Source organism: Dermacentor silvarum, chromosome 11 (assembly GCF_013339745.2).
Source record: "Dermacentor silvarum isolate Dsil-2018 chromosome 11, BIME_Dsil_1.4, whole genome shotgun sequence".
Classification (NCBI taxonomy): Eukaryota; Metazoa; Arthropoda; class Arachnida; order Ixodida; family Ixodidae; genus Dermacentor; species Dermacentor silvarum.
The window spans coordinates 93,905,577-93,931,185 of NC_051164.1; the positions used below are offsets into that span (position 1 = coordinate 93,905,577).

The following is a 25,609-nucleotide window of genomic DNA, read 5'->3' on the forward strand; positions in this document are numbered from 1 at the left end:
TGTCGGCGAATGTCTCGGCCGAATGTCATGGCCGAACAGCTTGACTCTTCGTTATTTGTTACCATGCCAGACAAATCTTTCCATCTTTACTCGAACGCACTCCTCGCCCTTTCAACGTGCCTTGCCAGACTCCAGGCCTTTCCTCAAAACTCGTTCCAAAGTACGAAGGGCCTTACCGCATCTTGGAGCGAACGTCCTCGGTGAATTTTCTCATTGAGCCACTTTCTCCATCTGACGACATGTGCCGGCGTGGACGTGACCTCGTCCACGTGGCGCATCTCAAGCCCTACCCTTTGCCCTACCCTTTGCCCAAAGGGATGACCCTTTGTTGGCAAAGGGTCATCCCTTTGCCAACAACCTCTTAGGTCGCCAGGATGGCTCTTTTTCTGCGGGGGCAATTGTGAAGAAGAAGACGCGCCTCCGTCCAGCGGCATCGCCAACTCTGCTCGCGCTGTTGGTCGCTGCTGTCTTTGGAGATAGTGCTCCATGCTGCCTCGCCGTTCTTGGAGCTCGTAGCATCCTTGAAGGACACCGCCAATAAACCTCTTCTAAATTTATTTATTCATTTACCCTCAAGGCCTTAGGGTATTAGAGAGGGGAATGGGTACAATCTTAATAAATACAACACAATACAATTTACAACCATAACAGGAATGATGCAACAGTTAGGTAGTTATGACAAAGCAGGTTTGTAGCAGCGTTTCTAAAAGCATTAATAGAATCAGTGGTTGTCGCAGTTTTTATTTACTGTTCATTCTCATACTATCGTCGGACTGCATTCAAGTAACATTGCCAAGGTGAAGTTGCTGCAGTCATATATGTTTTTGCTTCCGCAGCATATGAGAGTGATACAGTCGAGTCTTGATATAACAAACACTGATATACTGACATAAATCAAAAATGTTTCTAAAATGTATTAACATGTTATGAATATATGCTTATAACAAATATTAAATATCACGAAGACATTTTTGTATCAGATGTGGCTTTGTTATAATGAGGTGCTACTGCATAATCACGTACGTACCATCATTATGGCTTGCGGCCTGTTTCTTGCAAAACTGGTCTTCTATGCAACTTCTCTGCCATGTCCACAGGTACTGGATGCGCCCGAGCTCCAGGATGACTTCTATCTGAACCTGGTGGACTGGTCATCAACCAACGTGCTCAGCGTGGGGCTGGGTGCATGTGTCTACCTCTGGAGTGCTTGCACATCACAGGTAAGGAGAGAGCGATTCATACCTGGAATGCTGGTGGCCATCAGCCTGAAACATGGGGCATTTTATTTACCATTGTCTTAATGAAACAGCGTAGCTATTAAACCCTTTCGTGCCATGCTGTTATCCGGAATTCTGACCATACGTGCACAAATCATTTTATTGGGAAATGTTTTTATGAAATACATTGCAGGTAATGCTTTAAATGTTTACTTATTCAATATCTCAACCATTATTGCAAAGCTAAATGTTAACAGCACTGTATCATATACCATGCAATAGCTATGAATAGCGAACATGAAATTTACTTGCAGAGTACACTTTGAAATACTCCAGTGGGTCACCTGTGTCCTCCACATTAGAAGTCTTACCTAAAGACGCGAGAAACGAGAAGCAAGGCAGGTATGCAGGGGTCATGTTTACTTCCAGTTCGAGCCACTGCCTTGTTATGCCAAACTCACGAGAAGTGCACTCAGAGAGCAGTGCACTTCATCTTCGAGATTATTCGATTAATCACTGAAGTCATCTTTTCTTTTTCGCAAGGAAGTCAACAAAGCTCGAGCTGCCGGCGACGCTGTTTTAAACACGCCATTTGCCAAATTCTGTTAGTTCCTCTGCAAGAATAATTTCGTTCTTGCTTGCACTGACCCATAGATTGCGTGCAGCCATCCACAAGAAGCATGACAAAGCACTGAAATGAAACAAGCTCGTCCATGGTACTTCCATAAAATGAAAAGCACCGTCGACAATCGTCCTTGGCCGTTTTTTTACCATAAACACGTGGACCAATCTTCGAGTTTTAACGGTTTAAACCATTATTGTACGTTTGTTCAGTGGTGGTGCTGCATACTGTGAAACAGGGACCGTATTTTTAAGAAGTTTTTTTGCTGCAATTCTGTTCTTTTTTAATCATATGTGCCACAGGGCCAATCATTGTAATATAAAGGTTGCATGTGAGCCACTGACGAAGAACAAAAATACAAAAGGAATAAAATCATAAAATATCTGGGTCCGTATTACAGTAAAACCTCATTACTGCGAACACCACAATAATGAACTTTTCAGATGAACGAACTTTTCAGAAATTCCCTGCTGTCTTCTTATAGTTTCAATGTAAACAATTTCTGTACTACGAACTTCAGAATAACGATCGTTATTCAATTTACATGTCATGTTAACGCCTCAGTACTACGAACTAGTATTCCTATATGTGGGGATTCTTAGATTTCCATGTATCCTTCACGGCAGCCCAAATAGTAAGGCTAGTGGACACCACGGCACATGGGTACGGAAAACCTGAGATGGCGTGCAATAACAAAAAAAAAAAAAAGATGCCGAAGATTTTCGTCTATTGTGGAGACAACAATGCATCAGGTTCTGTGAGCGCATGCTCCGCCCAGACAAGTGTCGCCTAGCAACAGGCCTAGCAACGAGGGCGCGTCTCTTCCTTCCTTCTGCACATGCCTCTTTCTTTCAGACTTCCTTATGCAGCCTTACTAGCTACGCGCGGAGAAATGTAACCGTCGTACTCGTGGGGCTGCCATACAATCGCACTTTCCACTTTCCGGGCATTGTCATGTACACGTGCTTGCGCTTTGCAATAGTTCAGGTGTCTATCTCAAGTAGGCAGTTGCAGTGTCCACGGCAAGGAATGTGAAAAACAAACAAACAACAAGAAAGATTGCTTTTTGGAGGTGACATGGAGCTTCCTTCCTGTCAGTAGTTTTCTCAGCGTCTGTTTTGTGTTAAAATAGCAACAGCGCGGAGGGAGAGCCAACGGCGACGTTTTTGTGGATAGCTCAAATGGTGACAACTTAAGAATTGATGGGTTGATTTAATTTTGGGGCTTTCACTATAACGACTTTTCAGAATAATGAACAATTTACCGCACTCCCCTGAAGTTCGTTATATCGAAATTTCACTGTATTTGTTAGATGGGAGGCTATTTGTATTACTGTTAATGACTACAGTGCTTCTAATGCAATAATTACCCTAATACTCACGTAATAAAGCACTTTCTCCCCCGAAAAACCAACGCAAAGTTGGGAGGTGCGTTTATTACGCGGCGTAAATTTTATGGGAACTTTCTCGAAACAACACCAATCGTTAACGTTGGGAATACCTTACTTCAAAACTGGTTAGGCCTAGCAGTACTCTCGGCACCGAGTGAAAGGAAGTAGACGGCAATTGTCCAACACAAGAACGCCTCGCCGGCGAGTCATTATACGACACGCCGTTGCATCAAACTTGCCACTAATGTATTCGTTCTTTAAGAGAAAGGGCATTTTCGCAGCTCCCTGAACTGTCTGGAGATAGTTGTGTGCAAAGCACTACCACAAGCACTGCCTCACTTGGACTTTCCCATGTGCCACGCCTGCCCGGCAAAGCATCACTCGCTCTCCTATTACATCAGAGTAAAGTTGCTGTTGCAGAGAGCTGTTGTGCATTTATTGCTCTCTCGAGTCCGCAAGGTGCCTCTGCACAGGCACTGGTGGCAAGCGTGCAGCAAGGACAGACTGACCGTTATCACGCATGCTCAGGACCTGGTGGAAAGAGCGATTGTGATAACACTCAAATCTGTTCTTACCGCATGCTTGCTGCCAATGTTCTCTTGTCATGGCTTTGTCATCAGCTTTTCCGTCATCAAACCCACAGCCCCTGCTAGGGCTGTGCCAACACAGCAACGGGCTTGTGAAGTACTTTTGCTCTAAACACTTTTGCGAGAGTAAACGATTTAAGTCTCCCCGAAAAACTACACCACTGCTATTCGATTGTGGGACTGCATAGGACCAAAGTTGGGGGTTCAGTTATTATGAGGGGGGAAAAACAAAAATCGGCACCCCTTCCATTCCGTGAAGATGGTCGAACAGCAAAGCTGTGTTAGTTACACCGAGTGTTACGAGTTTTACACGTGCATGTGTTGCACGTGATGCAGTTGCGTTAAAAAACAAGTTAACACAGATCTGCAACAGGAAGTTATATTGAAACGTTGCGAGGCGAGAAGAGGCAGTGACTTCCGACGCTACTCCATGAGTGTCCAGTTCTGTGGTAGAAACTGCCGAGCAGCCGCCAGGGGCATCGGTTGCAGTCACGGACACCGCGTGCGTTCGGCGCGAACGCGGGAAAACGCTGGCTGCGTCGGCGGCAGCTCTGCACGTTGCCTCGTTTGTGCTGCTACTAATTTGCGGTTCTCGCAGTGTTTCTTTTTTTCTTTGTTTTTTCGCCTGAGGTTTTTTTCTGTGTTTTGCCGTGCTTATTTTCGCGTGCAAGTTGCACCGCCCCTTTTTTGCGCGCTAGTAATGAGAGCAAGCGCCGAGCCCGTTCACGAGCCAACTCGCGCTGACGCTCACGGTGGGCAGCCTTTTCCTCAGGAGTACCCACTACTCGTGGTCTTCCCATAGTCGCATTGCAGCCCAGCTGTGATGCACGTTCATTGTCCGAAAAGGTGCGCCGCATAGAAACACCTTCTCTTATACCCATCGCCTCTCCTCCTTGCGCCCAGCGTGGCCTCTCATTGGTCGCCTCCTTCCCCAGCACACCTCTCCTACCAGTGATGTGATTGCTGCTCCAAAAGGCCAATCCTGCTACATCCTGCTACATTTTCGATAATGTGCTCCAAAGCTGCTCCAAAAGGTGTTTTTTGCTACTTTAAAGAACACACTAATCTAACAAGCGACATCATTCATCACACACACAAGTCGTGTGGCCACATGGAGGAAGTAAAACGTGGGTGCAATAGTTGGGCTGCCACGCGCTTGGAATGTAGTGGCTCCGGCCATTGCTGAAATGGCGCTTTGAGAGGTGAGAGCAGACAACTTTCTCGACACTTTATGGAAAAGCGTTCTGCTAGTACAGCAAAGCCTTTTTGCGATGTGTCTATCCTGTGGTTTGGTCAAGTGGGTACATGACAGCTGAAAATTTTGTTAAAGGGGGGCAACTCGTTGCACGTGCTACTGAGCTTGTTTTTCTTTGTTGCCCTACTGCTGTTTTCGGCTGGTGTAGCTTAGCGAGCGAGCATTGTACCCTCCTAAAGCTCTTCCGTAGTCGAGTTCCCCAAATTTCCATCTCCATGTGCACTTCTACAGTTCCTGCCATTTTAGCGCCCAACCACCTGCAAGCTGGAAAGCTAAAGCAGAGATTAGAGAGGTTTGTCGTCATACTATCATCGTGATGCTGCAGTGGTCGTATTATCGTCATCCCAGCTTGATTTAATTTTTGTCTCACCATTGTCTTCATACAGTTGTCATCCCAATGCCATAATGCCATCGTCATTACTTCGTCATCATGCATGGGATTCGCATGTTTTAGGGCCACAACTTTATGTTGAGCTAAATGATCCTTGGTAAGAATGTGCATGTTTCCCGTTAAATTAGGCTTCCTCCTTCTGTAAGCTCACTTGCTTCTCTCAAAGACAATTTTTCCACTTGGAAATATGCATTTAGATGCTCCAAAAGCTTGCTCTTCTGCTCCAAAGCTCACTTTTGGTTGCTTCAAGAAGTTACTCCAAAATGGCCTTGACCAATCACATCACTGTCCTCCTCTGATGGTCACATGACCTGCCCTCCTCCAGCACGGCTCTCATCCTCTCCTGGTCACATGACCTGCGTGACACTGGACAGACGGCGAAGGCTCGACTAAGAACAGCTCCGCTGTGAAATTTTTAAGTGCAAAGTCGAGGGTGCGATTATTATGCGAGTGCATTTATTACAGGAGTATATACAGTAGTGTTAGTGTGCTGAGCACAGCTCTGGCATCATTAAAATTCATGCTCTCTTTTTCACTGTGCACCCAGGTGACACGCCTGTGTGACCTGTCTGGCGAAGGCGATTCTGTGACCTCGGTCGCATGGGCTGAGCGCGGCCATTTGGTGGCTGTTGGCACCCACAAGGGCCTCGTCCAGGTCTGGGATGTGGCTGCCTCAAAGCAGACAGCACTGCTTCAGGTAAATATATGCACGAGATCATCATCAGGCTATTTACGTCCACTGCAGGATGAAGACCGCTCTCAGCCATCTCCAGTTTTTCAGTATATGTATCCTGTACTTACAGTATGTGGATGCAATGTAATGAATACACTGTAATCAGTATTTTTCAAAAATAGACTCATATTCCAGATTTTTTTTTTAATCATTGAAATGTTCTATGGAGCATCCAAAACAGTGAAGGTGAGATGAGGACATGCCATATAAGAGTGCACACGTCAGAAAACTTAGTGATTGACAAACTTAGAGTAATCTTTTGTCGCACCCTTAAATGAGATTTAGTCAATTTTCACACATCTCTCAAGAAAAAGGATGCATCTGCAATGGTATCATGTGTTTGTGCACTCGCCTGTGAAAAAAAAAAAAAGTTGCTTGCCTATATGAAAGCCATGCAACTGCACATCTCACAGTAGCACTTTGAGAGTTTGAAAGCGAGATAAAATCAGTTTTCACAATGTCCATATCCCAATGCTGCGACAATACCAAATCTAAAGTGCACTGGTTAAGCATGCTGTAGTGAACAACGCAAAGCACATACAGTCAACTTCGATTAATTCGACTCCGATGGGACCGACGGACTTGATCAAGTTATTCAGCGGGTCGAATTAAACGAGGCGCAGAAAAAAACGCCAAGACACACCGCTGATTCATTTGGCAGTATTTGTCCGATCCTAACACACCCTGGAATCAAACGTGCACCCATTTCAATGGGTTCAAAGTAGAAATTTAGCATAGAAATGACATGAAAGCTCCTAAACGGAGTAGAAATCTAATGCGCACCCAATTTTTTAGCAAGAGAAATGGGCAAATGGGGTGTTGCACAATGCTGGCCAGTTTCCTGAAGTCAGCTTCGTTGCACAGTTATTTTGTCTGCTTTGGCACAATACATCTATGTTATGCGGTAAAGCATATGAACGTTGCAAAGTCCACATTTAGGATTGAAATAATTAAATTTTGAACCCATAGAAATGCATGAATGTTGGCCTGGGCCTTTGGTCAGGGTTGAAATAACAGAAATCTACTGTATAAGTAATTTATATCGCAAAGTAATTTCGGATCCCTCTTCAGCTTCACTAAGAGGTCTTATTGTAATAAGAATCATACATAATTTCCTATGCACATTGCATAGAAACCAAGCCTACATATGTAGTGTTTCTGTGGTTTTATTTGCCGTAACCACGACATGATTGTGAGGCACGCTGTAGTGCGGGACTCTGGATAAATTTTTACCACCAGGGGTCCTCTAACATGCATCTTTAATCTCCAAACACTGAAGTGGCTGTAAGGAAAGTTGGAGGAGGCACTAGTCTCTCCTTGCAAATTAACTCTATGCAGTGTCTGTAAAGAAAACCTGCAAGTGCAATGCACTGAACAGGCCTGTTTTCTTAGGGATGGCAGCAACATGGCCAAGCTTGTAGACGGTGGCTATTTTTCAAATAAAATTTTAGGAATTTATGTTTCATATTGTGATGCAAGTCTATGAGTGTGAATGGCAAGAATGTACTTTCCGTGCATATTCAGCACAGCATCACCAGTTGCTGTCACGCCCATTTTATCTCATGTGATGACAGTGCTTTTGTTATGGTTGTAATGTTCACCCTGGGCTACCGTATTTACACGATTGTAAGTCGACTCGAATGTAGGTCGACCCCCCCCAAAATTGCATGTCTCAAAAAAAAAAAAAAAAATGGGGGGGGGGGGGGGGGAACCACGCGAGTGCATTTCACACAAGGGATATTTATTGATGGGGTTGCTAAGACTATTCATCGTCACTAGAGTTGACCTCACTGGTACTGCTGCCGTCATAGCTGCTGCGGTCCCACAGCACGTCGTCATCAAAAGTCCACACTTCGCGAACGACCGCACCACGACATCGCGCGGTACAGCCCCCCCACGCAGAGAGGACCCACCCGCACACAGTAGCCAGATTTGCGTCCCGCTGCGCAGTTGTTAGTTTCCTCAACATGGAGGATAGCAGCCCGTTTGAACGCTGCTGAGAACGAGCGCCGAAAGTTCTTGGCACTCATGACAGGCGCGACGATTCAGCACAACAGCAGAAGTGACAGATGCGAGCGGCCGTCGAAAACAATCGTATCTCAAAGAAAAGCTCTTCCGCCAACTACCGTATTTACACGATTGTAAGTCGACTCGAATGTAGGTCGACCCCCCCAAAATTGCATGTCTCAAAAAAAAAAAAATTGTGTGTGTGTGTGTGTGGGAAGGGGGGGGGGGAGAAAAACCACGCGAGTGCATTTATACAAGGGAAATTTATTGATGGGGTTGCTAAGACTACTCATCGTCACTAGAGTCAACCTCACTGGCACTGCTGTTGTCATAGCTGCTGTGGTCCCACAGCACGTCGTCCTCAAGTGCGAGTCCAAACTTCGCGAACGACTGCACCACGACATCGCGCGGTACAGCCGCCCATGCAGAGAGGACCCACCCGCAAACAGTAGCCAGGGAGGCCAAATTTCCTCGCGCTGAAGCCGCCACTGCCGCACCACACGTTCACTGACTCCAAACTTGCGTCCCGCTGCGCAGTTGTTAGTTTCCTCGGCATGGAGGATAGCAGCCCGTTTGAACGCTGCTGTGAACGAGCGCCGAAAGTTCTTGGCACTCATGACAGGCGCGACGATTCAGCACAACAGCAGAAGTGACAGACGCGCGCGGCCGTCGAAAACAATCGTATCTCAAAGAAAAGCTCTTCCGCCAACTACTAATACCCCCCAAATGACGGCTCTTCCGCCAACTACCAATACCCCCCTAACGGCGGCTCTTCCGCCAGCTACCAATACCCCCCAAACGGCGGCTCTTCCGCCATCTACCAATACCCCCTAAATTATCCCCAAATGACAGCTCTTCCGCCTACTACCAATACCCCCCTAACGGCAGCTCTTCCGCCAGCTACCAATACCCCCCAAACGGCGGCTCTTCCGCCATCTACCAATACCCCCTAAACGGTGGCTCTTCCATGATCGATGCTCCCACAAGAGCCGTGCGCTCGTGGTGCGCGCAATCAAAATGTATGCAATACAGTAAATTATTACGCTACGCTTCTACCGTAACCATAAAAACGTAGGTGCAAAGTTGTAACCACGCCGTAGCACCTCTGATTTCTCGTTTCTCTTGCCGTTACTAGCGGTACACGGTTTGGTTTCGATTCTAAGTCGACCCCCCAACATTGGATTGCCAAATTTGAAAAAATGGGTCGACCTACAATCGTGTAAATACGGTATTTGTTTCGTAAGCATGTGGAACATGTATTCACAGGGATTACAGCATGTTCTGCAGTGCAAATACGGCACACTGATGGCAAGGAACACCATGCTAGAAATATATTGGAAGAGTGTTCCATATGATTTATGTTTAATTTTTGTCTTAGTGTTCAAACAGTGTTAAAAACACAGGACAGAAAAGAAGAAGACACAGAATGTGGTGTTGACTACCAACTTTTGCATGAAAACTGGTAGATAGCCTATAAAGAATACTCTAAATGTTCTTTAACGGCAATATTAAAAGGCTACAAACGGGGCAAATCATGTCCTCCTCCATAGTATCTAGGCGCAGTTCCCAGGTTTTTCTCGCGCAACTCACGCATGCGCACAAGTGTCTGGAAAACACTGTGTATCTCTCGCCTGTCTGCGCCCATAACAAAATCAAAATACGCCGTCTTCAAAGGGTGCTTTAAGGAGTCGAAGTTGGTGAAAGACATTAAAAGTTGAATGTCGCTATGAAGTTACATCGACGCGAAAGTGCCTTCCTTATACTGATAATTATGACGAGTATATATTCGATACACACATATATCGGTGAGACATGCAGTTTATTATATTTGTTAATTCATTAAATCTGTGTTCTTTATGTTGGTGTTCAGCTGTACAGTTAGTCCACCTTTTGGTGTTTTCTTCTAGTAGCTGCACTGTTTAGAAAGATCTCTCATGGAAGCATTGTTCAACGCATTACAGGGCCACTCTGCACGTGTGGGTGCACTGGCATGGAACGGAGATGTGCTGTCATCGGGCTCGCGAGACCGCTTGATTCTTCAGCGGGACGCCCGGACACCTTCAGGAGGTGCACCTGAGCGGCGACTGCAGGCAAGCTGTATTTTGTCTTACAACGGCTAATATCTCCTGGTGGCTCAGTTTGGACAGTAGTGGTTGCATTGCACAGACAACACTGTGCAGGATTTCAGAGATGAAGTTCCCAATTCTGAGAAAGGTAATGTAAGTTTAATGAGGATCTCGAGGAAAGTCAGTAACATCTGACGCAATTCACCAGAGCAGAGAAACTGTAACACCGTAACCAAGTGTATTTTACTTTGGTGCTGGGGTAAATTTTCAACAGCAACACGATTAACGTGCTACCAAAAATTTATGCCAGCAGCAAAGTAGAGTGCACTTCATTACTGAAATATTAGCTCTGTGTTTGTATGTATGAGCTCTGCACCGTGCATCACGTTTGCGCCTCCGCTCAACCGGTAACGCCCAGTCCGCTTGCGTTTACCGGAATACCACACATGCTAAAACTATTTAATTACCTCTCACCATCATGTTCTGTATACAGTCCCAAGTGTGACAAGATACTATCGCGACCCTCGTGCTGTATGCTGTGGCTTCATATTCGCTCTCTTCGCGCATGTTTATTTCTAGAGGTCACATTATCTCTCGTTTCAGATACTCGTTGAAACGAGAGGTATGCAGCGGGATGGACGCGAAAGCTTTGCAGGCTTCGCTTCATACTGCCGATATGAAGACATCAGCACAGCATGAAACTGTCTTTGGTTGGCGACTCTAAAACTCAACAAAATTGTTTTTTTATGGTTGCCCAGTAAGGCGTAAAATTCTACGGCCCCATCCATGTAAGAAAAACCCATTGGAGACTTTACTTATTTGCATAAAAGGTCGAGTTTCGATATAACGAAGCTAAGTGCCGATTTTACCGACTACGTTATGTCGACGTTTAACTGTATTTGCTTGCGATCCCTTATAAGAGTACTGAGACATATTTTTAAAGTTGTAAAAGCTGTACTGCACACTTCTCATGCATAAAAGGATGACACTTCACAAGTTTGAAGGCAGGGTACCCTTACAGGAGATTTTAACATGATACTAAAATTGGTCTCAATATACCGGATCGACTGTCATGACATTGTCATGTTGTCATGGCACAGAGCAAAATTTGCCGAAGTGATGTAGCAGTAAGACTAGGTATCATGAACTTTCTAATGAAAAAATTTATAAACGAGAGAGTTCAGCACGAGTATTCTGGCTGTGCTTGTGTACGACAGCTGCAATGATTGCAGGGGCAGGCGACTCAGTAGAAAAAATTTGATTATAGAGTAAAACCACGATTTTATAAGGCACACTGTAGTGGGGTACTCCGAAATAATTTTGAGCACCTGGCGTTCCTTAACGTGCAGCTAAATCTAAGTACGGCAGCGTTTCTGCATTTCGTCCCTATCGAAATGAGGTCGCCATGACTGGGATCAAACTCATGACCTCGAGCAGCACAATGCCATAGCCACTGAACTATTGTGGCAAGTGGTGACCCATTGTTAATAACATCACGACGCCTGGGTACCGAAATTGAAACTGCTTCATAGAAAATCCGAGGACACCTAAACACTTCTTATGAGTTGTGAACGCGAAAGCATTAATGTCCCCTTGAACGCCGCTGAGCTGTCCAAGTTTTGCGCTGCGAGTAATGTACCATAATGGTACATGCTGCCCGAGCAAACAAGTAGCAGCAGCCTGCGGTGCCAACGCCACCTGCCACCAACGTCCTGTGCGATGAGAGATCAAGGAAGCAGCAGCAGCGACCACCAAGGCCAGCAGGCGTGCACAGCAGCTAAGCCAAGTGGGGGTGAGAGAGAGAGGTACGGACTGCGCGCTAGCTTCCGAGAGCAAGGGTGACATGGAGTCGCAGCGATGCCCTCTCCCCTTACACCGCTAGCTTCCGAGAGCAAGGGTGACATGGAGTCGCAGCGATGCCCTCTCCCCTTACACAGCCGCAGGTGTTCCCTTTCGCCTGCTCTGCTCCGTCGAAGCCAATGGGAACTCCGTCGAGGCGCACTCGTGACGTGGCATCGCAGCCGATGGGAATTTAGGTGCCGTTTGGCTGCTACACATTGCAGACGCCAGATTTTTCGCTCAATGGGCCATTTGATGCTTTCGCATCAAAACAAGTATTGTTGTTGTACGTTATTTAGAGTGCTCTGATGCTTGATAGCATTTTTTCTAGGGCTTGGGGCTTCATTGAACGGACAAAGTAATGACAAATCAGTAATGTCATGTTGGCACTCCTTTAATGTTTTGGTTACACCTGTCACGCGCAGGGCCACAGGCAGGAAGTATGCGGCCTCAAGTGGTCGCCCGACAATCAGCACCTGGCATCGGGTGGCAACGACAACAAGCTGCTGGTGTGGAACCTGAGCAGCAGCACCCCCGTACAGAGCTACACGGAGCACGTGGCGGCCGTCAAGGCGATCGCCTGGTCCCCGCACCAGCACGGCCTGCTTGCCAGCGGTGGGGGTACCGCTGACCGCTGCATCCGTTTCTGGAACACCCTCACAGGACAGCCAATGCAGTGTGTGGACACTGGTTCACAGGTGAGTCGAGAAGATGTACAAGTGCATTTGTTTGTTACTCGATGCAGAAAAAATCTGCAATGTGTCTTGCAATGAATTTTACAGCGAAAGCTGTATGCGGCTAGGCGAAACGAAAAACCGTTTGCCACATGTTTTGATAAAGGTCTCCATTGGCTGCGCCGTCAGTTCGATTGTTCTCTACGTCACACCTAAGCGCGTGCGCCATTAGCAGCGCCGTTAGTGGCGTCGTTCTCTGCGTCGTTCTCTGCGTCGTTCTCTGCGTCGTTCTCTGCGTCGTTCTCTGCGTCGTTCTCTGCGTCGTTCTCTGCGTCGTTCTCTGCGTCGTTCTCTGCGTCGTTCTCTGCGTCGTTCTCTGCGTCGTTCTCTGCGTCGTTCTCTGCGTCGTTCTCTGCGTCGTTCTCTGCGTCGTTCTCTGCGTCGTTCTCTGCGTCGTTCTCTGCGTCGTACTCTGCGTCGTACTCTGCGTCGTACTCTGCGTCGTACTCTGCGTCGTACTCTGCGTCGTACTCTGCGTCGTACTCTGCGTCGTACCCAAACACGCGCGCCAAGTGCCGCTCGAGAAACTCCCGCTGAAAGCGGGTGCTGGCCCCGGCGAACGCGTTCCCGCATACGCACAGAAATGGCAGTGAACGTATGCTATTCTGAAATATGTGCTATATTGAAATTCGCAGGAGGAGGAGGAATAAACTTCATTTTAGTACTGCAGATTTGTAGTTCCGAAATATTTTTACATTGACGATATAGGCAACCTGGTGGTGATTTTTACGATATTTGTTAATGTGGTGTTCATAGTAATGAGATTTGTCTATATGTGTTGAAGTTCTATGTGTTGAGTTCTATGTGTTGAAGTTCTATGTGTTGAAGTTCTATGTGTTGAAGTTCTATGTGTTGAAGTTCTATGTGTTGAAGATCTGGCCAGCTGCAGCGCTGGCCAGATCAGCCGATAGCTCGAGAGCCCAGAGCAGTTCGTCTTCTTCGTCTAGGCGCCCGCGCGCCTCGTTAAAACAACCAAATACCACACGCGTGTAGCAATATTGCAACCTGAAAGATCCCATAAAAGGTACCTCTGTAAAACGAATGTTTAATGTCATGGTGATCAAGGCACAATTGATTGGTTTCATGGCACTCTGAGCAAGGATTAGTCAAACCATACGAAGTGACATATCAGCAGCCTTTTAGAGGTCAAGTTAGATTGCGAGGTGGAGAGACTTAAGAATATGAGTGTTAGCTTTGCATAGATCAGCAACTCTGATTTATCGGGAAACCTCCAGCCATGTGTCTTAACACTGAATCTGAATGAAATATGCATGTAAAACTTGTTTAGCAGCTTAAGTTCATGCGACAGTAGGATATCTGCAGTGCTTCAGCATCCTTTACATGTAGAACAATCATGCTATTTATTCAAACATTGTTTGTCTCTCATGTTATTGAAAACAAGAACGGTAACCATTCTAACACATCTTCACATATTTGCTCTTGCAGGTGTGCAACTTGGCATGGTCCAAACATGCATCAGAGCTCGTCAGCACGCACGGCTATTCCCAGAACCAGATCCTCGTCTGGAAGTACCCGTCGCTGGCCCAAGTTGCCAAGCTGACCGGTCACTCCTACCGAGTGCTCTACCTTGCCGTCTCCCCCGATGGCGAGAGCGTTGTCACTGGTGCAGGCGATGAGACGCTACGGTTCTGGAATGTGTTCAGCAAAGCTCGGTCACAGCGTGAAGCACGGTCAGCACTTAGTCTCTTTGCAAGCATACGCTGAGAGGTCTGATACGTGGAGTGTGAATGTAAAACGATTGTGCATGAATGCCTAAGGAAGGCGGGGAGATCCGTGTACAAAGTCTGCAGGCCCTTATGGTGGGGACCGCTGCAGACTGATAACCGGTCCTCGAATTCAGCGAACACTGCTGCGAAGCTCGGCTTCGTGAAAGGGTTGTTCATGGTCCTTGCGAACAGCCCTGTGTAAACTTATTGAAGGATGTGGCTTATCTGCGCAGGGAACGCAAATGTCACGCCAAGTCTGCCGTCAAATGTGCTGCGAGCTGTCATAATTTGTTTGGAAAACTGATTTTATTTATTTTTCATTTTTATTGACTGCTAAAAAATTGTGCTTGCTGTACATACCGCCTACTGCTAACCAGTAAGTTCAACTATGCAGGTGTTGCGCTGGATTACCGCACTGTGACTGGTCTAGCTTTCTATTTATCCTGGTGCACACACATCCCTCTCTGACTGCATTGATTTCACTGCTCACACAATGGGAACTGTTTTAAGTTAAGAGTGCTTGTTTACCTCTAGTTACCTTGTAACATTTTAGTTATTATGCCCCATAGCATTTTATTGAAGCTTCAGAAACTGCTTCAGTAAGTGAGCTGACCACCGAGTTGGTTAGTGCCAGCTGTACACTATGAAGGCAGTGCTTCATGTTTCAAATGTCATGCAAATTGTTTGGTGTATGGCCTGCATATATGCATTCCTTGAAGCATGTATGCACACTAGGCAGCCTAATAGTTGCCATTAGTAACCTGCATGGCAGACAGATGTGCATTGTCATCTGTGGCAACTACCGTAGCATGGTCCATGCTTCAGGCAGAGCTGTAATTAGGCTGCATTTAAAGATAGTTCTTTTTTTCTGCATTGGCCTACAGGGCTTATAAGCTTGAGTAAATTCAATTCAATTGAGTTTAATTTAAATTGTCATATACAGTATACTTTTCCATACACCTTCAGAATGCTTGCATTTCAGTCTGCAGCCAGTTACACCCAATTCTTGCACTGCATTTGACAACCTGGTTTCTGTCTACGCAAACCTTTTATTTTGTTTTTACCTGCCCTAAGCAGGGCAGAAGAGAGCATCGCATGTTTTATTCATGCCAAATAAGAACTGTTTGCCTTGTGTTGTTGTTTTGGTTTGTCTGCTTGAAGGACAGTTGCGAGCCATGAAAATGAGCATTCTCACAGTAGAACTGTGTTATGGATGCGATGCCTTTTTGTCGGCATGTCGGGCCTTGCCCTTTCCAGTACAGCTAGAATCTGTTGTGCCCTATTGGGAAAAGTGGCTGCTTTGACGCATAATGCGGATACCTATTAATCAAGGACTGGGCTACAGATGTGCATTCCAAATTTCAGAATTATCTATCAGCGTTTGAATATTAGCAAGGTGGTTAACTCAGATGTTATGACCCTGTGTGTGATGCACAACCAATGTGCAAGTAGTCAAATTGCTGTACTGGGGGAAGTCAATATTTTCAGCTTTTTTTTTTTTTTTTTTCTTTTCAAGATGCTGGTACCACTGATAAATTTACCACCACTGGCTGTATCAAAATACTTAGTTCATTCATAACTTATACTTTATGTTGTCAAGCAAGTGATGGCGTGAATGCAGTGTAGAGCATCAAAGTGTAGAAAGACAGGTGTGTGGTTACAGAAAGAGGTACAAACAAGGACCTGTTTTTAGTACCACACTTCACGGCTTTGCGCTGCATTCACACCATCAACTTTGACCAACTCGGCCAAATCACTATCCTAATGTCAAGCAAGAAAATATTGGCAGTGGTGTTCTGCCGCAGTGTTACGGGCGTAAATTTTTTTAGATGAACTGGCAGGTGTGCTTACTAAATTGATGTCTACGATTAAAAGCAAATATGGCCTATTGACGCAGATGTGTGCCCATCTTTTGCCTTTTTCAGCCAATGGTTTTGCTAGCTCAGCATGGATATTCTTTGTTGTTCTCATACTGTATGTATGATGAAGATATGCTCATTGCGTTTAACAGTGAGCCTAAGTTATTTAATTGTCACGAAGGAAATGCAAACATGAGCATTGACAAAAGCAGAGGAGGCAAGCAGGCCTTCAAATTGAATGAAAGTACAACCCAGTGTGATTACTTTGTATGTAACACATGCAATTGACTGCTGTAAATGTTGAGTCATGATAGGAGCTTAACGGTATTGCATTGTGGAAATGACCGATGCAGCCATGATAAGGGATATGACTTTTTTGCTTTTTGGTGTCTGGCACTCAACGCTGATAGTGTTAGTGAAGTGGCATCGTGTTTCATTTGTTTTGCACAAAGGGCTTTTGGAAGAACTGCTTGCACTGGTGAGGAAATGATGCCTAATAAAATAACACTGAACCTTTGCAAGCCTGAACTCTTTGTTGCAAGGGGCTGTAGCCTGGAACAGCAATAGTGGACTCAGTAACAGGCTCTGCCCTTAGCAAGCAACACAATGCATGTTCCGTTGGTAACGGAGTCAGCTATTGTTAGGATCGCCAAGGTGCCATCAGTATCTGGCCAGAAGTGCATCAGCAGCAGCTGCCACATGATGATCCTGTGTCATGTCAGTGCAAGACTGGTCATGTGATGTTTTGCACATCTCGAAGCAAATATGGCCGATGCTTTACGAGACATCAGCAAGGATCAGGGTGAAGACTGCGTCTGGCTATGGCAGCAAGGATGCATGCATGTTTCAAGATTGAACACACTTTTGGGCCAATAATACAGGGTTCACAGATTGTAGCATTACTTGTTGGTGAAGAAATGAACTCATTATTGGTAGTTTAATTCACTGCTATATTTTACATTCTTCAATTATGAATTGTGAAAAAAAAAATATGATACAGGTGTTACTGGGCTCAGAATACGGGGTTTGCTTATTGTAGCAAGAAAATAACAAAAAAAAAGTTTATTTCTTTGCCAAAAGGTAGCGCAACAATCAACAAACCCTGTATTCTGGGCCCAAAAGCTAGAGGCACTACTGAGTGTATTTAGGAATGTGCAGTTTAGTAGCAAGAATATACCAAAAAATAGTTTATTTCCTTGCCTACAGGTAGTATCACTTTAATTATAGTAGTGTGTAAGGGAAAATGTACCTTCCACAGTGCAACGGAAATAAGAGTAGTGGTGGCGTCACACAGTACAGAGGATTTCTCTGCGGCACAGCGACGTGACCACTCAGCGACAGAGGAGTGGTTGCGGCTACTCTCTGGGGTAGCCGGCAACTTCACCGCCGCTGATCACTCGCCACAGATATCATCGCAAGGCCTTTCTCGTAGCCGGCAACTTCACCGCCGCTGATCACTCGCCACAGATATCATCGCTAGGCCTTTTTCGGTTCACTTCAAATTTGTAGCAGATGGCGGACGCTCCCAAGCAGCAATGTTTTGTTACCGTTGTTGCCGCTTTACCCTCGCCTCGCAGTAATTTCACATGCAGAAAGCATGCTGATATTTGCGGCACCGCCAGCTGCGATGCGAGCATGGCCGAGTCGCGGTTCGCTGTCCGCCGTCGGCAGCCATGCATTGCAGCTGAGCTTGACTTGTAGCAGAACTCTCGTTAGTGCTAAACGTTTGACCGTGGACATGGTTTTTAATAAAGTGAACATTACGCGTCACTTTACTCTAGCGGACGTCATTTTGTCTGGGATAAAAGCTGCATAAGCAATGTCAAACATCAATCAGGTAGTCGAGAAATTGCGGAGTACAATCAACCTTTCTATATGGCTTTTTTCATAGATTGTGAGAAAGCATTTGATTCAGTAGAGATACCAGCAGTCATAGAGGCATTGCATAATCAAGGAGTACAGGAGGCATACTTGAATATCTTGGCAAATACCTACAATCCACAGCTACCTTGGTTCTCCACAAGAAAAGTAGAAAGTTAATTATCAAGAAACGGGTCAGGCAAGGAGACAATCACTCTAATGCTATTCACTGCATGCTTGGAAGTATTCAAGCTCTATTCAAGCCCCCCCCCCCCTAACTTCGCCGGTAATTTCGACTTGCTTGAGGCGCTTGTTCTGAATTTTACAGTATTTAATGTATTTGAAAGCTCAAATCAAGTGTTCGGCGTGCCGCTTAAAGCAGAGATAACGAAGCTTCATACAGCAATATTTGTGCTGGCTACTCTCATACTGTAGTAGCATACAGTGCTGCTTGCCATATTTCACACTATACATATATTGTCTGCATTCGACGATTTCAGATAGATGAACAAAAGAATCATAAAACGTGCTTGGCAAAGATGTAGTGTTAGCAAGATAAACTCCAACTGCTATGTCCCGTTCTTTTCATAACACATTGGCAAGAAGCACATAGTGTAGGGAAAAAAAAAATTTATGCTAAATTTTCTAGCACATATTGTCTGCTCTTGATATTTTTGCTGCACATTTAGTGTTCAGGTACAGTAGTAAAAGCTTGGACATAAGTGGAGTACTTATAAGAAAGCAAGGAATGTTATTGAGACAACAGTGCATACGAGGACTTCTGCAAAGATTGTGTGAATAAATAAGTACACTAAACAAACATATGAGCAAGCCCAATTAATGCTCGCAGACCCATAGAAAACACAATTTACGATTTCATGTTGAAAAAAAGTCTTGGTTTATGTATTCAAACAACGCAAAGAGGTCGCGAGGAGATGAACACTTCAGTTGAGTAACAGAGGTGAGCAAGGGAAGCCTCAGCCTGGAGCTAACGTTTCGACAAGCAAACATATTTGTGAGGGCCGTGACGAAGACAAGTTCCCACACTAAGGCTTCCCTTGCTCGTCCACTGTTGATTGACTGAATGTTACGCTGAACTTCCTATTCTCCGTGTCTATTTCAAAACCTTTTTGAGAACACACTGTGCTCAGATTTGTCATCTGCTGCTTGAAGAGAAAGAAAGACTGTTATTAATGATTTGTCTTGTTTGTGAAATGTGGATTAGGTCGGTTGTGTGAGCTTGCCTTTTTTATTGGTTCGTATCTTACTGTGCTGGTCTAGCCTAGTTATGGATTTCATGCTAACTGTTCATGGTGAATGTACGGTATCTATGGCAGTCACTCTTACATGGTTCATGAAGTGTGATTTCGTCAAAATTGTGTTGAGTGCTCTTGTTCATTTTAAAATTCTTTGCATTTTCATGTAACAAATTATCGTTGTGAAGGAGCATGTGGTACATGGTGGTAATGCCCGTCAAGCTGATTTGCAAAGAGCAGATGACAGAGTTCGTGCATTAGCAAGGTAGGAGCTTGCTACCTTGTTTCTCTTCTGGTCGTCATGGTTGTAATGACTAGAAAAGAATCAAGTTGGGACTCAACATGTTACTTCTCCCAGAAGCAGTCCACATCTTGGTGTAACCGGCCTGTCTTGTATACAACTGAGTAGTTGTATTCTTGAAGGCGCAGAGCCCATCAGCCAAGGCACCCAGAAGGATTTTTCAGAGAAGAAAGCCAACACAGAGCGTGGTGGTCAGTGATGACTGAATTGCCGGCCGTACAAATAGGGGCGGAATTTTCCCACTGCCCAAACGAGAGCCAGACACTGGCGCTGAGTAATAGAATATTTGCGCTCAGCAGGGGAAAGAAGGTGGCTGGCGTACGCAATAACACGTTCTTGTCCTTGTTTCTGGGCCAGGATAGCTCCAATACCGAGGCCGCTGGCATCGGTACGGACTTCTGTTGGAGCGGATGAGTCAAAGTGAGCGAGAATGGGAGCTCAGTAAAAGCACGAGCTTGCTCACGGCCCCAAATGAAGGCAGCGTCTTTCTTGAGGAGCTGAGTAAGAGGGCGTGCAATGTCCGCAAAATTGTGGACAAACCGACGAAAGTAGGAGCAGAGGCCCAAGAAGCTGCAAACGTCCTTGGCGCACGTTGGCATGGGAAAGTCTTTCACTGCCCGGATTTTATCTTGATCAGGACGGACACCAGAAGAATCGACGAGATGTCCGAGCACAGAAATTTCACGACGACCGAAGTGGCATTTGGACGAATTGAGTTGTAGCCCCGCCCGACGAAAAACAGATAGGACCGTCGATAGGCGTTCGAGGTGTGTCGCAAAAGTCGGAGAAAAAACGATCAGATCGTCCAAGTAACAGAGGCAGATGGACCACTTGAAACCGTGTAGGAGGGCGTCCATCATTAATTCAAATGTGGCTGGGGCATTACATAACCCGAAAGGCATCACTTTGAACTGATAGAGGCCGTCGGGAGTAATAAAAGACGTTTTCTCATGGTCCATGTCATCGACGGCAATTTGCCAGTACCCGGAGCAAAGGTCTATGGACGAAAAATATTGTGCTCCATGAAGGCAATCTAGGGCATCGTCCATGCGTGGTAGCGGATAAACGTCCTTCTTGGTTACCTTGTTTGGGTGCCGATAATCTACGCAAAATCGCCAACTGTTGTCCTTTTTCTTAACTAGTACAACAGGGGATGCCCATGGGCTGCAAGAAGGTGCAATGATGTTACGAGAAAGCATCTTATCAACTTCGTGTTGGATGATGTCTCGCTCGGTAGGAGAGACGCGGTAGGGTCGCCGATGGATTGGGCTCGCATCCCCGGTGTTAATGCGATGTTTGACAACAGATGTTTGTCCGAGAGGACGGTCTCCAAGGTCGAATAAGTCCCAGTACGAGTCAAGGAGGCAACGTAGTTCATTGGCACACTGGGGCGGAAGGTCGGGCGCGATCATTTTCATTAGGACATTTAAGTCTGAAGGGGCAGGAGGCACAGCAAGAGTTGCACACGAGGAGTCGTCAGCAGTTAAACCCGAAATCTGGTAGTCTCGGGCCGGCGTGATTTGCGCAAGTGATATGCCGCGCGGGAGAACTTGCGCACAAAGTCCAAAGTTCACTAGCGGAAGACGGGACGTGTTGTCCGTAATGGTAATGATGGTGTGATGAAATGCGACGTTATGCGTGAGCGGGACATCCGGATTAGGGGATAGGATGTAGTCACCGTCTGGAATGTGCGGAACGGGTGAAACACCTATGTAGGTAACGGCAAGGTGAGGGAGGCGAATATGCTCTGTGGAACATAGCCGGATCGGAGCACTATCGGGGGGATCAATAGTAACAGGTAGAGTGAGTTGCACAACACCAGCAGAACAGTCTATCAAGGCGGAATGGGCCGAGAGAAAGTCAAATCCCAGGGTTAGGTCGTGAGGGCAGTGTTCTAGGACATCGAATAAAACAGAAGTATGATGATCGGCGACACTCACACGAGCTGGACACATGCCAATAACGGCCGGCGTTCCCCCGTCGGTGACTCGGAGCACAGGCGACGGGGCAGGAGTGAGGACTTTCTTGAGACGATGGCGAAGCTGAGCACCCATCACAGATACATGCGCGCCAGTGTCAATCAAAGCCGTAACAGGTACACCATCCACGTTCACGTTGATGAGGTTCCGATGTGTAGGCAGGGTCAGAAGAGGATTTTGGCGTCGGGTCGGTATAACAGCATCACCTCTAGGTGCTGCACCCGTTAGTTTTCCGAAAGCGTGCGCTGGAAGGAAGGAGCTTGGGGACGGTGACCGACGCGATGGGGGCGAGCGGGAGGAGCGGCGATGTGGCGAAGGAGAGCGGCTAGAGCGGGCGGACCGAGAAGTGTCGCCAGGAGTTACTGGTTGCATGCGCGGTGGGAAGCGAGAAGCAGCATGAGGCGGACGGTCAGATGGGAGATAGGGCCAAGGGGTCGAATTCCACGAAGAGCGACAGTGACGTGACCGATACGGCCACAAGTGAAGCATATTGGCCTGTCGTCTGGAGTGCGCTATTCAGCCGGGTTGCGATACCGCGGAGGGGCATTCACGTTGCGAGGGCGCATGGCAGAGGTGGACGAAGCGTAGTCAGGCCGATTAATGGAGCAGACGTTGGTCAAGCCAACGTTGGATCTGCTATGCCCTTAATGACATGTGCGACCTTATCAGCTTCGGACATTCTCGGATCCACTTTGCGGCATGGTGTCAGCGCGCACAAGCAAACTTGAATAGATCACTCTCGATGACCGCAGACAACCGCTGTCAAAACGCTGGCGTGAGCAAGCGCGGTGTCAGCAGCGAGCGAAGATTCGTACGGTCTATCGCTTCAACGGAAAATGAGCGGCGAAAGCACAGTGCATACAAAGACAAGAACCGTGTGCAGATCGCTTTCAAGATACGGTGCGCGCGACCTCCCGCAGCCGCGCAAAGTACGAAGTTGCTAGCAGAGTAGAAGCCGCACCCCCTCCCTCCCGCGCTGCCTTCCCGCTTTCCTCCCTTTCGCGTGCGAGATTCAGTCGCCAGTTCCCCTTGCGCCCGGTCGCAAGATACGCAGTTGGTGCCGCAGCAGAACGTCGCCCCACCTCCCTTCCATCCCCCTATGGCCTTTCGCGCCACGGAAGACGTCGCGTTTGCTCTCCGCCGTGGGTTCGCTCTGCGTGAAAGCGCGCGGCGACGATTTTATCGCTCTTGGACTTTATAAGGAACCTCACGGCGACGGCAGGAATCCCCTTGGAGTGTCCATATAATTGCTATCGCAATAATACGCTCAGTAGTGCTTTTCCGGGCTTGCTTGTGATGCTTGATGCAGTGCGCGAACGTGAAGAAACGGTAGGGAGCCAGCGTATACAGCTGCCGATCGAGCTCGCACTGATAGATCCCCCCCCCCCCCCCCCCGAGAACGCGGGCACTTAGTGCTCACTTAGTGCTGAAGCTTTTGATGAAATTACAGCTACAGTCACTTAAACCAGACGAGCGACCGTGCAGAACGGTTACGCTGGTGCTATGCGTCTGCTTCACCACAGCATAGGCGTGGCGAGAAGCTGGCTTAACTACAACACAGATCGTGGGAAACTTTTTTAGGCCGTTTCTTGCACTTTTGGACGAAAAAATGAAACGAGTAGTGCCATCGTTTCGAGGTTTCACGCCATCACACCGGCTCCCGCCGCTTTAATGCGTAGGCATTCTATAAAAGGGCTACTTTGCTCGGAAATCTGTCCGTCTTTAACGCGTATGCGTTCCATAGATATGCATGGAATCGATCCCATGGGTTATTTATGACAATGCCTTATGACCACGCTGAGATTTAGGACTGTGACTGTAAAACACCTACAGTTACAGCCTGCATTGAAAGTAGACCACGACAGTCGGCGCAACAAGTAACGCTACTATTTTTCCGAAAGAAAAAAAAAAGTCTATGCAAGATAGCAGTTTAAAAGAAATCATTTAGTTTTACCAGGGTCCTTCAATACTTGAAGGACCCTGCTTTTACTTAGAAAAACCCGTTTACCCTTTTCGCGGAGCAGTTCTAAAAATAAAAAAAATAATAAAAAAACGAGATGGCGCTTTCGGCGGCGCGCCCCCACGCGGCCTGAGCGACCGCGCACGAATACAAAACCATTACCGCTTCTGCCTTGCTTCTGTGCGATCAGCTGTCGGAAATGCGACCGAGTTTTCGCTAACGCACTGTGCTCCAATCATGAGTGTTGAATCATGTGGATTGAAGACGTGTTGGCTGCAAAAATAGTGGCATAGTAAGGAATGGAATGAATCTGTGTGGCCAAGTTCGCGGACCACTGATGCAACTGTCCGTACGTGTTACCGACACTTCGAGATGTACGGCTTTCCTCGAGGATACAGAAACTTGCTCATTCGCCAGCTTTGCATCACTAACCTTCAAAGAAAGGGCTTCCACCATGGAAGGTCGACAAGAAGGATTATACCGCTCGTTAAAGACAAAGGGAGTTGCGCCGCTTCCTGTCGTAGTAAGTTTCAAGCACAGTATCCACACACATCTACCCCAACTCCATGGTACAGAAACTCACGCCCACTCTATCGTCAACGTGTCAAGAATAAGTGAATTGGCGCACACGTGAATATATGCGCACTATATACAGGGTGTTTCATTTTAGCTGCACCAAAATTGTAAAAATTGCCTGTGGCACTCGTTGCCACCGAGTGCCACCTCTCTCGGTGAGGCAGCCATTACTTCCACGAGAAATCAAAACGCCTAATTGAATTTTCGAGATAATTTTCGAGATAATTTTCAAAGAGTACGACGAAATGCATTGGTGTTCCAGTTACTTTTGTGCTTGAATGCATAAACAGCTTTTTCCTCAAAAAGTTAATTGGAACGCCCATGCATTTCGTCAGACACGTTAAAAATCACTATCTGGAAACTGGTTCAGTCCTGGGAATTCGTTCCAAGTGGATACGCCTTGCGAACTGAGCGTCTATAATTCGTAGATTGAAAGATGTGCCGTAAAATAATTACTAAAAATTTAATTCGCGTAATTATGTTAATTATTCAATTAGGCGTTTTGATTTCTCGTGGCCGCCTCATCGAGTAGTTTAGATCAAGGATTATAATTGTGCTATCTGCCACAGGCAAGTTTTATGCGAGCCGTTTTTAGGCAAGCCGTATGATTCTGTCTATTTGGTGCTCGTTTGCTTTCAGGATCCTCAGGTAAGGAAAGCTATAGGTTATGCGACTGATGACAAATGCCTGGATGAGTCGCAGTACCTCATGTTCTTTCATTCCTCGTTGTTGGTTGTCCACCCGGCTAATCAGGCGAGAGATTTGAAGACAGGACGCTCTTATGTTTTTGGATAGCGAATGAGTTGTTGCTCCGATTGCTGAAGTCAGCCCCGAAAATTCGTATGGTTTCTACTTCTGGAATTGGGGTTCCGTTGAGTTGTACGTTGAGAGCTGCATTATAGGACGCCCTATTTCTGTATAACGCAAGTTTTCTATTCCTCGAAAAAAAAAATGAACACATAGCTTGCACGTGACGTCACATCCGCGGACTCGCTGCCGCGGCCGCCATGCTTGTGAACCGCTTGTCGCTAGTCTGACGCGCGCGCGCTGCGAGAATCCGTCGAGCAGTTGCTGTCGTGACAGGCTTCTATTCGTCTTTTCCTTGGACATGCCAGCATTTCCAACTGCACGGCTCTTTTGCGAGGACTACTTCGCACAGTTGATTGGGTCTGCGCGTGTACGGTACAAAGAAAAGATTCAACTGCGCGAGAACGTCGATCACTACGCACTGCGCCTGGGAATAGACACAA

General features: G+C 46.6%; 2 protein-coding genes and 1 long non-coding RNA gene across 3 annotated transcripts in view; 2 read left to right on the forward strand and 1 right to left on the reverse strand.

Annotated features, from left to right (window-relative positions):
• The window catches only part of LOC119433540 (fizzy-related protein homolog), a 31,612-nt gene extending 14,664 nt beyond the window's left edge, over nt 1-16,948 (forward strand). Inside the window, exons 4-8 of the mRNA XM_037700790.2 lie at nt 1,098-1,220; nt 6,010-6,159; nt 10,164-10,292; nt 12,533-12,805; nt 14,288-16,948. Coding sequence (XP_037556718.1) covers nt 1,098-1,220; nt 6,010-6,159; nt 10,164-10,292; nt 12,533-12,805; nt 14,288-14,566 — 954 coding nt within the window. The 3' untranslated portion in view covers nt 14,567-16,948. The remainder of the gene's footprint in view (nt 1-1,097; nt 1,221-6,009; nt 6,160-10,163; nt 10,293-12,532; nt 12,806-14,287) is intronic.
• The window catches only part of LOC119433311 (alpha-crystallin B chain-like), a 407,637-nt gene that overhangs the window by 72,056 nt on the left and 309,972 nt on the right, over nt 1-25,609 (forward strand).
• The window catches only part of LOC119433541 (uncharacterized), a 38,851-nt gene that overhangs the window by 11,973 nt on the left and 1,269 nt on the right, over nt 1-25,609 (reverse strand). The window contains exons 2-3 of the long non-coding RNA XR_007464176.1: nt 5,697-5,818; nt 1,028-1,265 (exon numbers count right to left, since the gene is read on the reverse strand). This is a non-coding gene — a long non-coding RNA (uncharacterized LOC119433541). The remainder of the gene's footprint in view (nt 1-1,027; nt 1,266-5,696; nt 5,819-25,609) is intronic.